Raw genomic sequence first — 14580 nt, 5'->3', positions numbered from 1 at the left:
AGCTTCCCTTGGTCAAAACCATATATCCTTGAGATGATGTTCATCTTCCTTTCTCAAGCTGTTTTTCTCTGCTTCAATAGGGCGTGAGATAAGCATATTTCCTTTATATATTTTGCAAAGCTATAGTTTCAAGGATACAACTAATACTCGAAAATTATACTTCAAAAGGTTATTATTGCAGAGCTCTTTATGGATTAACTACAAGAAAAAGCAACATCCTTAACGCTTTAATTCCAATGCTCCTAAATCAATCAGGGTTAATTGCAAACAAAAGATAGGTTCAAAGGCCTTTTTCTATGCTTTATTTTCCTCAGTTATTATTAGAATTCACAGTTCTCCCACTGTCAGTGTCCACACATTTCGCACTCACAAATACACACGTCGCCTGTTCGTACCTGACACGAAACACAGCTCTGTATTTCACAGAGCGGCTGAGGGAGCTGGGGCTGTTCAGCCTGGAGGACGGTCGGGGGGACCTTACTGCTCTCTACAACTGCCTGGAAAGTAGGAGTAGCAAGATGGCGTTCGGCCTCTCCTCACAGGCAACAGGTGCAGTACAAAAGGAAATAGCTTCAAGCTGTGATAGGGAAGGTTCAGGTTGGACATCAGGAAAAATTTCTTCACAAAAAGGGTGATTAAATATTGGAACAGGCTGCCTAGTCAGGTGATGTAATCACAGTCCCTGGAGGTGTTTAAGGAAAGACTGGACATGGCACTCAGTGCCATGGTCTAGCAGACAAACTCGTGTTCGGTCACAGGTTCGACTTGATGATCCTAGAGATCTTTTCCAACCTAAGTGATTCTGTGATTCCTCCCCTCCCTTCCTACCTCCCTCACTGAATGGACTGAGACCCCCCCATCTCACCCCGAGCAGTAAAAACACAGACACTCCCCATGGCACGTCTGTCAGTGCACTGTTTATTGGATGACGGGACAGGTTACACTTCCATCTCTGAGCAGTAAAGCATCTGCCAAGCACCTGCTACCTCTGTGCAGGTATGACAGGGGACAGGCAGGAACAGGGAGGGGCCAAGGTACACCAAGGTACACCACAGGATCTGCACACACATCTGGCTGTGTGCACAGGTAGCCATGTACACCAACACAAAGGTCAAAGCAGGAGTAATAAACGCTACCTTAACATGGGTTGCCTGCAAAGTTTACACTGTTAATTCCAGTCAGGGCAAGCAAAAGATTAAAAGAAAGGTAATAAAAATGTAACAAAACAATGGGGAAAAAAAGGCACGCTGTTACTACATCACTAGAAAACAAGCATTTGATTTAACAGTTCCAAATTAGTGCATGACAAATCACCATATGAAAAGCAAGTTCAAAAGATAAGGCAGCAATACAAGAGCCATCCGACTGGACTTAGTAATATATACACCGTACTCGGTGGAATGGGATATCTTTCATCTCTGCCCTGTGATCTCTGGCATAATCCCAAAGATAATAATCGAGTAAAACTGCATTGATTTTTTCATGCATGTCCTGACCCTTCTTCTGATAGAGCTCCTGAAGGTGCTTACAAATCAATGCACAACACCAAATAGAACAGCCACGGATCTCTACCTCTTCTTTGTCTCCAGATTGGAAAAGTGTTCCTGCAGACACAAGAGACAGCAACCCATTTATATGGAACAGACAGGAGGACTGACTAAGTTTGTGAATTTTTCCCCCCTTCACATTTATTCTGTTCTAGGGTTCTAGTTCTCATGACTTACCCAGCAACTGTTAACAGTTTTCCAATGGTTACTTTAATTTTACCATATTGCACTTAGAAGCTTCCTTCCCATTCAATTCAAGCAACAGCCTGCATTCTAAGGAACTGCTTTAGGAGCAGTGTATACGGCAAATCATATGATCATTTCTTTGCTTACAGAGACAAAAAAGATAGTCTTTTATTATAGTATACTTTTTAATATATAATTATTATACTTCATAGTATATTTTCTATCAGGATGACTGAAGTCTAAGATTTTAAAATCGAAAACAAACAACCCCCCAAAGGAACTGAATATAAAGAGAAACAGTGGCATTGTTTAAACAGGAATGTTCTCATTAGGATTCATGGAAGGGTAGAATGTCTATGAGGTCTATTTAGTGATATAGACATGCATAAAGACATAAATACATGTACGGCCATTCTTTTAAAGTTCATGGGCGATTGCATTAATCTGTTTATCTTCCTGCGTATTTCTGAAATTGCGTAATAGCTTCTACATCTAAATACAGTCATTTTACAGCGCAAAAGAGATTGGCTTATTTTTATTCACTAAAATTCATGGTTAGTAAGTATTGGGAAGATGAAATCATGCTTAAAAATTAATCCTATATATATGTTATGATTATAATAATACTTATATAATTATATATTATTATTATTGCTACTTTGCTTAGTAACTAGCAGTTCCGAGGAATTCCCATCCTTTTACAAATTTGAATTAATGACAAAAATCATTGTTTCTTTTATGTAAACTTCAAAAATTGTAACTATTCTCATTCTGAAAAGTGGTTTTGCAACAGCAGCTTTTCAGAAATTCATTCAGAAACTCAAATTATCTTTGAGTCTCTTTAATCCCTCCCTTATCAATGTTTAATCCACAAAATAGTTAGCTCTTTATAAAAAAAGTAACCTTGAGATCTCACTCAAGATCATGGTTAGAGAAAAAGTTCCTTCCAGTACCTAAGAAATCCCTGGAGGGAAAAAAGTGACACATAACCCTTACATGGACAACATATTACATTTTAGAACTAGCCCTAGTCCACAATATTGGGCAGTAAGATCACTTGATATTAGCAAGAACAGAACAAACCTTCACGTAGTTTCTTCATTAATTTTTCAGAATACTTCATTGCTTTTAAGTGAACAAGAACCTGTGGAATTCTGTAGTCAGCAAATATTGTCAGACGGGATATATCATCAAAAGAGCCATCTCCTTTGCCTTCTAAAACACTCCATGTGTCAGCCACAAGTATTTGTGCCCGTTTGTAGAAAGACACCTTCTTTTTCTAAAGAAAGAAATTTATGGATTGTTTAAGTGCCTGATCAATAAATATAGTAAATAACACACTAACCATATCATATGGTTAAGCAAACATTAGTTAACTAGAACAGAATAAAACTGCAACACTCTTAAATATCTTGAGATCTAAACAATATCAAACTGCAAACATGGATTATATGGAATGCTCATAAACAAACTGAAATAAAAAAGTAACATAATAAAAGTTACTGCAGCAAATAAAAATTGTTTAGAATATGCCTGGATCTCAGAACACATTCACAGTTGTTTACTGCCACTTGGTAAACACTGTAGTTGAACAACAGCAACATTAATTTTCAGAAACTCTACAATACATCCAACATTTTAGTTTGAAAAGAGAGGCATAATAGGCATGTATTGTACTAGACAATTAAAACATTTTGTTAATCCATTTATCTGTACTCTTAAAGAAACAGAACTCTGGTGAAAACCTTAATGTTCCTCTTTGTTTACTGCCAAGATGCTGTAACTATTCCTGACAGCAAATCACATTTTTTGTCCTTGAATGATATTCTCCAAAAACACCAGGAAGCTCAACTACATTTCATAGAACAATTTCCAAAATATCCTCAAAACTCCTGCCTTCCCTATGCCTCATTCTATACTTGACACAGATGCACAAACTTTCTTCTAGAGAACATATGTGATTTTGTACCTTAAACAACAAAACACCACCTCAAACATCACACGAGAAGTGGTAACAAGAAGTAAATAATTAACAGAACAAATTTTATCATAGCTCCTGCTGTCCCAAAGCAAGGGTGTCATTCTTTCATAGCATTAGGAATTTTCCAGTAGTAAAGTACTGAGTGTCTCTAGCATCACACCATTTCACGAGTAGAGGAAGGCTGAATTAGAACAGACTTTTCATTTCATGCTGTAGCTTAATTAGGAAAAAAATATTGTCTGGGACGCATAGCTGAGCAGATAAATTTATAATTGCATTGTTTCATTGCTAACTTTTTTGTTGTACAGAATATATTAAGTTTATATAAAAATCTCAATGTGAAAATGACTATGAAGCATTTTGAGTAAATTTTCCCACTATTTATCAGAAAGCAGGAAAAACACTAGGTGGATGACACTACATGTCAAATTGGAAGAACTTAAAAACTTCTTTACTGTGGAAGTGACTGCACTGGCACAGATTGTTTAGAGAGATTGTGGAGCCTCCCTCCTGGGAAATGCCAAGAACTGTCTGGACACAATCCTGTGCCATGCGCTCTGGGATGACCCTGCTTGAGCAGGGAGGTTGGACTTATGGTCCTTTAAACCCTTACCTAGTCTCTGATTCTGTCTGTGAGAGACAGCAAAGATAGTTCTATTTATCAAAAATGGAACTTTTTTCAACATGGCAATACAACTATACCTCTTTTATCTTTTTTTCTGCAACACTTTGCCTTTTAGGAAATAGTACCATGTACAGGAACATTTGCATCTTTTCTGCAATACAATGTGCTAATATTAAGGAATATACCTAATTATGACCCACTGACATTAAAAGAAAGGAGGAGTATTGTGTTGGCAAAGAGAAGAATGTGATAGCACAGCCATTAAAAAAAAAAGCAAAGAATAGGATCATGAGAATTTTACAACCTCAGTCCCAGGTGATGGATGGTAAGTAAAAGATGAAAACATGCAATATAGGGGAAGATCAAAAAGGACTCCATCAAGTCTCTGTCAGAACACAAAACCCCTGATATATGAGTACAATATAGTCTAAAACTTAAACTACTGTTGGGACTCAAATGCAGCACAGCATCTAAATATTAATTATCCACCAAGGAGAAAAAAATGTTTTGGAGATTTTGGTCTTGGTTTGCATTTTCCTTTTCAGAAAAACTAACACTGGCAACTTCTGGGATTACATATGTAATTATTAAAAGTATTTTGTATATGTATTTGGAAAAACATACAGTCAAATAATTGTGCTAATTTTAGAAGCTTCCCTTGAAGGTCAGCTGTAGCAGTCTGTGATAGAATGATTCTAATATATGACTTATATATATTTCTCCTTTGGAGAGTTACTGAAAAGCACTGGTTTGCTGTTGGATATTTCACCATCTTTCCAGTTTCCTCCTAACCCTTTAGAAGTCTTACTTGTGAGAGCTCAACCTGCTGCCATAAAAATAATAAGGGCAAAAGTTTTTTAGCTCATGAACTGGCAGACCTCATTGAGAGGGCTTTAAACTAGGTTTGAAGGGGGAAGGGGAAGCAGCTGACCCATCTGTAAGCAGACCCAAGGGTTGCAAGGCTAAGTTAGGGGTGAAGTCAGTAGCCCAGCTGAGGTGCATGTATACCAATGCACACAGCTTGGGCAACAAACAAGAAGAGCTGGAGGCCATGGTGCAACTGCAGAGCTATGATGTAGTTGCCATCACGGAAACATGGTGGAATGACTCACATAGCTGGAGTACTGCACTGGATGGATACAAGCTCTTCAGAAGAGACAGGAAAGGAAGAAGAGGTGGAGGGGTGGCCCTTTATATTAAGCAGACTTTCAATGCTGTAGAAATTGGAACTAAGGAAGATGGAGTTAAATGTCTATGGGTAAGAATTAAGGGGAAGGCCAACAAGGCTGACACCCTACTGGGAGTCTGTTATCGTCCACCCAACCAGGAAGAAGAGATAGATGACTTATTCTATAAGCAGCTAGATCATGTTTCAAGATCATCAGCCCTTGTTCTTGTGGGTGACTTCAACCTACCAGACATCTGCTGGGAACGTAATACAGCAGTAAAGAGTCAGTCCAGGAAATTCCTAGAATGTATGGAGGACAGCTTTTTGTTGCAGCTGGTGGGTGAACCCACCAGGGAAGGGACTATGTTAGGTCTGCTGTTTGCAAATAGAGATGGGCTGGTGGGAGATGTGGTGGTTGGAGGTCGCTTGGGGCAGAGTGATCATGAAATGATAGAGTTCTCAATATTTGGTGAAGTCAGGAGGAGCACCAGTAAGACCCTTGCATTAGACTTCCGGAGGGCAGACTTTGGCCTGTTTAGGAGACTTATTCAGAGAGTCCCTTGGGAAGCAGCTCTTAAAAACAAAGGAGTTAAGGAAAGCTGGGCATGCCTCAAAACAGAGATCTTGAGGGCACAGGAACAGACTGTCCCTGTGTGCCGGAAGATCAGCCAACGGGGTAAACGTTCAGCCTGGCTGGGCAAGGAGGTTTTGGAGGAACTTAGGAATAAAAAGAGGATGTATCAGCATTGGAAGGAGGGTCAGGTCTCTAAGGAAGTATTCAAGAAGGCTGCTAGAGTATGCAGAAAAAAAATTAGGGAGGTGTCATGGTTTGACACTGGCACAATGCCAGTGCCCCATGAAAATATACTTCCCTGGTGTTTGCTGTGAGATGTGACCAGGAAATAAGCAAAGCAGGCCTCTACCTTAGGGAGAAAAAAGTTTATTAACTAAACTACAAAAGGAAAACAAACCACACACAAACATACACACACACACACACACCTGGAAAATGAAAACTCCACAAAAAGCATTTCCTCCTCCCCCCCACCACATTTCCAATACATCTTCCAAATTTCAACTCTCCATCCATCACCCTGTAAATACTCAATTCCAGTCCATCAAGAGGAGAGGAGTCCTTCTTGGGGCCATGGTGACCTCTTCCTTGCATGCCCAGCGCTCTCACCACTGGACAAGGAACAGAGCTGCTTCGAGGGTTGTCCTTTTAAGGGTGCTTTGACCAGTTCCAAAAAAAGCACAGTTTTCTCTCATCTCGGGACCTCTTGTCCCCCCCATACTTATCTACCCCCTGGGGCCGGGGGGGTCTCCAAAACTGAACCCTCTCAGTTCTGAGCCATCGCCTCCCCCCTGCATGCAGCCTCTGTGTTGCGAGGAAGCATGGTTGTGTCCATGGCTGTACCAAAAAGAGTCCAGCAACCAGCTACTCCATCATCTCTTTCCGGCCTCTTCTTTACTCTCCCAGCCTCACTCACCGCTCCAACTGTCATTCTCTTGCCCATTTCCTCTTTATCATCCACTCCATCTCCCCTCCAGGAAAGGTCCAAATGCTCTGTGAGGTCTTCATTGTCCAGAAAGGGGTTAACAAACTTCTGCACGCGGCCAGGCTCCTTCCCTGCTGCACTCCCCCCTTCCCCCTCCTTCTTCACAGGCCGATATCACTTCAAGGCCACAGGCCCGTACCAGCTTTCTCTCTCTCATCTTCTAGCTGGGGGGTGCTGCCCAAATCTTCTCGGGGCCTCTCTCCCTCTGTCTCTCCTGGGGGGGTCCGGGGGCTGCCCAACGCCTCCTGGTGCCCCCCACCACCCTTCCATCCTGAGGGGTCAGGCCTACCTCTGCCAGGCTGCAGGTTTTCCCCTCCCCCGCCCAGCTCGAAGCCGGGCAGGGGAGGCCTTGCCTCTTTGCTGGCCGGAAATCAAAGAGAGAGCCCAAGGGAGTGCTCTGCTTCTAACCCCTGTGTTCTCAGAGGCGCATCCACCCTCAGTGGCCAAGCCTGGTGTCAATTTAAAATCTGAACACCTATTGGCCTCTGGCCACTCCATTCCCAGAAAACCTGCTTCCTGTAAACCCACGACATGGAACCATGACATTTTTGGTTCCCCTTGACCGGGAATCGAATCTGGGGAGAGTGAGAAGCTAAAGCTGTGAGATGGGATCAAAAAGGAATAAGAACAAAGCATGTACTGAGTGAAAGTAGATGGATAGTAGAATTTAGGGATAGAGGTTTGATAGTTGTAGAAGTGTATTGTATGTAATTTTGTTAATAATTTTAAAAAGTGTGTTCTCAGAGGCGAAGGGTGGAATGTCGTGGGTTTACAGGAAGCAGGTTTTCTGGGAATGGAGTGGCCAGAGGCCAATAGGTGTTCAGATTTTAAATTGACACCAGGCTTGGCCACTGAGGGTGGATGCGCCTCTGAGAACACAGGGGTTAGAAGCAGAGCACTCCCTTGGGCTCTCTCTTTGATTTCCGGCCAGCAAAGAGGCAAGGCCTCCCCTGCCCGGCTTCGAGCTGGGCGGGGGAGGGGAAAACCTGCAGCCCAGCAGAGGTAGGCCTGACCCCTCAGGATGGAAGGGTGGTGGGGGCACCAGGAGGCGTTGGGCAGCCCCCCCCAAGGAGAGACAGAGGGAGAGAGGCCCCGAGAAGATTTGGGCAGCATCCCCCCAGCTAGAAGATGAGAGAGAGAAAGCTGGTACGGGCCTGTGGCCTTGAAGTGATATCGGCCTGTGAAGAAGGAGGGGGAAGGGGGGAGTGCAGCAGGGAAGGAGCCTGGCCGCGTGCAGAAGTTTGTTAACCCCTTTCTGGACAATGAAGACCTCACAGAGCATTTGGACCTTTCCTGGAGGGGAGATGGAGTGGATGATAAAGAGGAAATGGGCAAGAGAATGACAGTTGGAGCGGTGAGTGAGGCTGGGAGAGTAAAGAAGAGGCCGGAAAGAGATGATGGAGTAGCTGGTTGCTGGACTCTTTTTGGTACAGCCATGGACACAACCATGCTTCCTCGCAACACAGAGGCTGCATGCAGGGGGGAGGCGATGGCTCAGAACTGAGAGGGTTCAGTTTTGGAGACCCCCCCGGCCCCAGGGGGTAGATAAGTATGGGGGGGACAAGAGGTCCCGAGATGAGAGAAAACTGTGCTTTTTTTGGAACTGGTCAAAGCACCCTTAAAAGGACAACCCTCGAAGCAGCTCTGTTCCTTGTCCAGTGGTGAGAGCGCTGGGCATGCAAGGAAGAGGTCACCATGGCCCCAAGAAGGACTCCTCTCCTCTTGATGGACTGGAATTGAGTATTTACAGGGTGATGGATGGAGAGTTGAAATTTGGAAGATGTATTGGAAATGTGGTGGGGGGGAGGAGGAAATGCTTTTTGTGGAGTTTTCATTTTCCAGGTGTGTGTGTGTGTGTGTGGTTTGTTTTCCTTTTGTAGTTTAGTTAATAAACTTTTTTTTCCCTAAGGTAGAGGCCTGCTTTGCTTATTTCCTGGTCACATCTCACAGCAAACACCAGGGAAGTATATTTTCATGGGGCACTGGCATTGTGCCAGGAGGCCAAAGCTCAGTTTGAATTTAGAATGGCGACTTCTGTAAAGGATAATAAAAAATGTTTTTACAAATACATTAATGCTAGAAGGAAGGGTAAGACCAGCCTTTGTTCCTTATTGGACAAGGGAGGGAACTTAGTGTCTGGACACAAGAAGGCAGAAGTGCTTCATGCCTACTTTGCCTCAGTTTTTAGTGAGAAGATGACGTGCCCTCAAGACACCTGCCTGCCTGATGGTTGATGATGTCAGGGAGCAGAATGGTCCCCCCATTATCCAAGAGCAGGCAGTCAAAGAACTACTGAAATGCTTGGATGTTCATAAATCTATGGGACCAGACGAGATCCACCCCAGGGTAATGAGAGAGCTGGCAAATGAGCTTGCAAAGCCACTCTCCATCATTTACCAACAGTCCTGGTTCACTGGTGAGGTTCCAGATGACTGGAAACTGGCCAAATGTGATACCCATTCACAAAAAGGGTGCAAAGGAAGATCCTGGTAATTACAGACCAGTCAGCCTGACCTCAGTACCTGGCAAAATAATGGAACAGTTTATATTAAGTGCCATCACAAAGAATTTACAGGATGGCCAGGGTATCAGACCCAGTCAGCATGGATTTAGGAGAGGTAGGTCATGTTTAACCAACTTGGTCCCCTTTTATGACCAGGTAACCCGCCTAGTGAATGCAGGAAAGGTTGTAGATGTTGTTTATTTGGATTTCAGCAAGGCCTTTGACACTGTCTCCCACAGCACACTCCTAGACAAGCTGGCAGCCCGTGGCTTGGACAGGAGCACTCTTTGCTGGATTAGGAACTGGCTGCATGCCCGGGCCCAGAGAGTGCTGGTGAATGGTGCTGCATCCAGCTGGCGGCCAGGCACCAGTGGTGTCCCTCAGGGTTCTGTGCTGGGGCCAGTTCTGTTTAATATTTTTATCGATGACATGGATGAGGGTTTAGAGTCTTTCATTAGCAAATTTGCAGATGACACTAAGCTGGGAGCATGTGTCGATCTATTAGGGGGACAGAGGGCTTTGCAGAGGGACTTGGAACGGTTGGATGGATGGGCAGAATCTAATGGGATGAAGTTCAATAAGTCCAAGTGCCGAGTCCTGCACTTTGGCCACAATAACCCCCTGCAACGTTATAGGCTGGGGACGGTGTGGCTGGACAGTGTTCAGGTGGAAAGGGACCTGGGGGTGCTGGTTGACATTCGGCTGAACAGGAGCCAGCAGTGTGCCCTGGTGGCCAAGAAGGCCAAAGGCATCCTGGCCAGTATCAGGAATGGTGCGGCCAGCAGGAGCAGGGAGGTCATTCTTCCCCTGCACTGGCACTGGTGAGGCCACACCTTGAGTATTGTGTCCAATTCTGGGCCCCTCAGTTTAGGAAGGACGTTGAGATGCTTGAGCGTGTCCAAAGAAGAGCAACGAGGCTGGTGAGGGGCTTGGAACACAAGCCGTATGAAGAACGACTGAGGGAGCTGGGGTTGTTCAGCCTGGAGAAAAGGAGACTCAGAGGTGACCTTACCACTCTCTTCAACTTCCTGAAGGGTGGCTGTGGTGAGCTGGGCGTTGGTCTCTTTCTCCGGGCAACAATAGACAGAACAAGAGGACACAGTCTCAAACTGCGCCAAGGGAGATACAGACTAGAATTAAGGAGGAAGTTTTTCACAGAAAGAGTGATCAAATACTGGAATCATCTACCCAGGGAGGTGGTGGAGTCACCATCCCTCGATGTGTTTAAAAAAAGACTGGATCTGGCACTTGGTGCCAGGATCTAGTTGAGGTGTTAGAAGATGGGTTGGACTCGATGATCTTAAAGGTCTCTTCCAACCTAGAAATTCTGTGATTCTGTGATTCTGTGTATATGATCCATGTCGCCACCTTCAAAATACACATCTTGCTTAGTGAAAGCAGAAAAAAAGCTTCCATATTCATGCAACAGGCTTTATTACTAAGTCAGTGCTTACGGTCTGGGATCATTTTTGGAACAGCTTTTCATTCTGTAGTCTGCTGCTGCTTTTAAGGAGGCTTGCTTTATAAAGCACTCATCATCATCTCATGAAAGATATAACATCAATGAATACAGTCACTATAAAGATAAGAAAATATCACTTTACTTAGAAAATATTCCCTTTTTGATCATAAAAATTGTAAAAAAAAAACTTTTTATGTTAAAAAACCCTAATAAACCAAAATAAACAAAACCAATAGCTTTAAAGATTAATTCAAAAGAACCTCTGATTTTTTATGTAAATATATTTTGCTTTACAGCTGGAGACAGAAGAAAATAAAATGACACCTCCCACTGAAGGGCAATAAATGCAATAGGTTCAAAGCTTCAGTATTCCAAGAAGCTGAAAAGACTGCACAGACCAGTAGTATAGGCTGTACTGTCACTAAAAAAGTCTTCTAGATTTAATGATGTAACAGCAGAGTACTACTTCACATGCAACTGAGCACACGAGCTGCTACATAAGTCACAGGTGCTAAATGAAAACCATGCCTGTATAGGTGAAAACTGGGACACAAAAAATATCAGATGATCCCTGCTTAATAACCATCAGTTTTTTTCAGTAAATGCATCAGTATACTATGAACATTTTTAAAAATGTGGGTTACTTCTATTCTGTAGTGATTTGAGTAATGCCTCTTGAATCAACAGCCGTTAGAGGGTGGAGTCTCAGTAGCTGTGCATTTAATTCTACCAGAGTTTCACTTCCTTCATTAGCTGCAGAGAGCCTTAGGGTAAAAGAAATAGAAAATGGTGGAAGGAGGGTTGCCAGCAATTCAAGGGAAGTGAAACAAGAAAAAAAAAGAAAAAAGGATTCCCATTTTTCAGGCAAGAATTTTCTCAAATACTATGCATTTTTAAGGAGTACAAAGGAGGTGTGATCTAACTGGGAACTCAGAGTATACCAAAATAAATTAGAGTGAAGTGATAAAGAGCACACGAGAAAAAAGGTACTCCTCTGGTGGGAAAAAGAAAGTGACTCTTGTCCTGACTAGTTGTGGACTATCAAGTATCTTTTACTGTTACTAAATAGTAGGATCTTTTTCTAGAGCTTTAGAATTAGCTTACCTCAAATACAGCTTCATCTCTGTAAGAAGGAAAATTTTCCAGTATGAGATGTAGCAGTTTCTGAGCACTCTTCTCACTCATTTTAACACAGGTGAGGAAGGACCCTCCAAACTTCTCTAACAGAACTATCCCACTTTCGTTCAGCACACGGTGTCTTTCTTCAATCAAGGGCAAAGGCACTTCTGTGTCAGAGCGAAATACGTGCCTAACTTGGTCAAGCGTCATGGTGGCAAAATAGGACGCACTGGTGATAGGTATTCCTTCAGAAGTGAAAATAAGATATTTAGGCTATCACATAACATAACATATAGACCTAGTGCAGTGGTCTGCTAAAGGAAAGCACTTCTATAGGAAGATCTAAGAAGTCCATCAAATCTTAAACCCACCTTTGCTTTCAGCAATAACCGCATCCACAGAACTGCTCACAATTAAATTTATGAGTGCATACAATGTTTTCTTCTACAGCAAACTTTCAATATACAACCATAGAATTGTTACTTTTTGTATGTAATTTCCCCAACTGCTTAGTTTTCATATTTTAAATGTGATGTTTACATAGCACACTAGCACATACAGTCAGTATATAGCTAGTTTAGTCAGAATAGGCCTGTTTTCCCATGGATCCTAATCATGCTGTGCGTTTACAAAAAGTGTCTTAATGCTAATACCCCCTTAATTTACTAAATAACTATGCAGAAAATAATTAAAACCTTCACCTATATCTACTAACAGTTGGGGTTTTTTTCTGAGAACAGCAAAAGGAGTGAGTGCTAAAGTACTGGGTTTAAATACAAAACTTTAAAATACTGGCTTTAAAATAGTGGTTTGAGGGGCATATGTGTTTTCAGATTTACTTTAAACACTGGCATTTGATTAGTCCAGAGAATTCTCACTTTAAGCCACATTTTTTCATTTGCCATGGAAATATGCAACTTAAGAATACATGTGAAATAACCCAAGTCACGCACAGCTAGCAATCCTTAAAGTCTCTTAATTAGAAGAAACAGCCCAGACACAGCCAACAGTTCGGTAGTTTCAGTACAAGGGTATTTTGAAAGCACTTCCAGTTCCCTTCCCCAAGCTCAACGGGACGCCTGCACATATACAGCTACTGACACGGCGAGCAGCAGTTCCCAAGAGCGTGTCCCAGTTCCGAGGCGCCGCCTTCATTTAATAAACGACGCTCGGCTTCCGACGCCCGCCGCCCGCAGCCCCAGCCCGGCCCCGCTTCCCCGGCGCTCACTGACCGTCGTCCAGGGCCCTGTTGACGGCGGCGCACAGCGACCAGTAGCCGCTGTAGGTTTTATCCTTGTACTTCACAAGGTACTTGCGCTCCTCCTGCTCGGACCAGAAGGAGAAGTTGAGGGTGTCCACCAGGAACACCCAGTCTACAGCCTCCTTGTCGGCGGCCCGGGGGTTCAGCTCGTGTAGGCTTTTCCACCCCGCCAGCCCGAACTCCGCTGCCGAGGCTTTGTCGAACAGGCTCTCCGCCACCCGTCGCGCTCCATCCTCGTCCACGGAGACATCTTTGCTGTGCTCGGCTATGAACTTGGCGGACTCCAGGGGAGACGGGAACACCTCCATGCTTGGCAGGAAACACGCACGCTGCCGAGGCCAGCCTCCACGCCGCGCTTCCCGCGGGGCGCGCACGGGCAGCCGTTCTGACCGCCCGGCCCCGCCCCGCTGCCCGCCCCACGGTGCTGCCGCTGCGCGCAGGCGCGGGCGGAGGCGGGGCCCGGACGGTGCTTGGGGATGGGGTCGAGCGTGGACCCCAGGCCCGGGAGCGCTTGGGCGGGCACGTTCATGCTGAGAGTCGCCCCCTGAAATCCTGCCAGGCTCGAGCGGTGGGCAGACTCAGCTTCATGGCAGCGAAGTTTTCCAGAAGATTCCAATTGCTGAAAAAGAGACGGATAAAAAAAAACCTGACTGAGGAATGAACAAAAAATGTGCGTGTTGAGTTGTTGAGCTCTTTTCCTCGATCAAAACAGAAAATAACCAAACGAAAGACGGTTCAAAACCCCTTTTGTATACATACACAAGTTGGAAGCACCCAGAGAAATTCAGCCTGTTTTAGTTAACTTGCATTTTGCCCAAAATCTTAAGCCTTGATTGCAGGCTCTAGAATTTAGGTACCAAACTGTGTACCAAGCCGGCTGACTTCCCACTGACTTAAGGAGAGTGATGCCATTTCCTTCTACAGAATTTACTCTGCCAAGGGAGCCAGCCTTATGCATATTTCAGGCTCCTCGCCTTTACCATGCCATTTTAAAGAGCAGCTGTATTAAAAAGGCCAAGTTCATGCATCACAAATTGGGAGAGGAGGGGGAGACACCACAAACCAACCAACCAAAGACAATAAAAGAATCTTTACTTAGTCTGGACCCATCATATCTCTATGTGCCACACACCTTTAAACTTTTTAATCTGTTTTTATTCAGGAAGTGA

General features: G+C 43.9%; 1 protein-coding gene across 1 annotated transcript; it reads right to left on the bottom strand.

Annotated features, from left to right (window-relative positions):
• Positions 1 to 897: 897 nt before the first annotated feature.
• Positions 898 to 14520, bottom strand: CZH9orf64 (chromosome Z C9orf64 homolog). Its single transcript, XM_030968094.1, has 4 exons — positions 13383 to 14520; positions 12136 to 12395; positions 2817 to 3012; positions 898 to 1604 (listed from the first exon to the last, which is right to left on the bottom strand). Exons 1-4 carry the CDS (start codon positions 13717 to 13719, stop codon positions 1372 to 1374), a joined length of 1026 nt encoding a protein of 341 aa, XP_030823954.1. The 5' UTR covers positions 13720 to 14520; the 3' UTR covers positions 898 to 1371.
• Between the last annotated feature and the right edge of the window lie 60 nt (positions 14521 to 14580).

The sequence above is a fragment of the Camarhynchus parvulus genome, chromosome Z (genome assembly GCF_901933205.1).
Source record: "Camarhynchus parvulus chromosome Z, STF_HiC, whole genome shotgun sequence".
Lineage (NCBI taxonomy): Eukaryota > Metazoa > Chordata > Aves > Passeriformes > Thraupidae > Camarhynchus > Camarhynchus parvulus.
The sequence above is the reverse complement of the archived record's forward strand: the minus strand, read 5'-3'. Positions and strand labels throughout refer to the sequence as shown.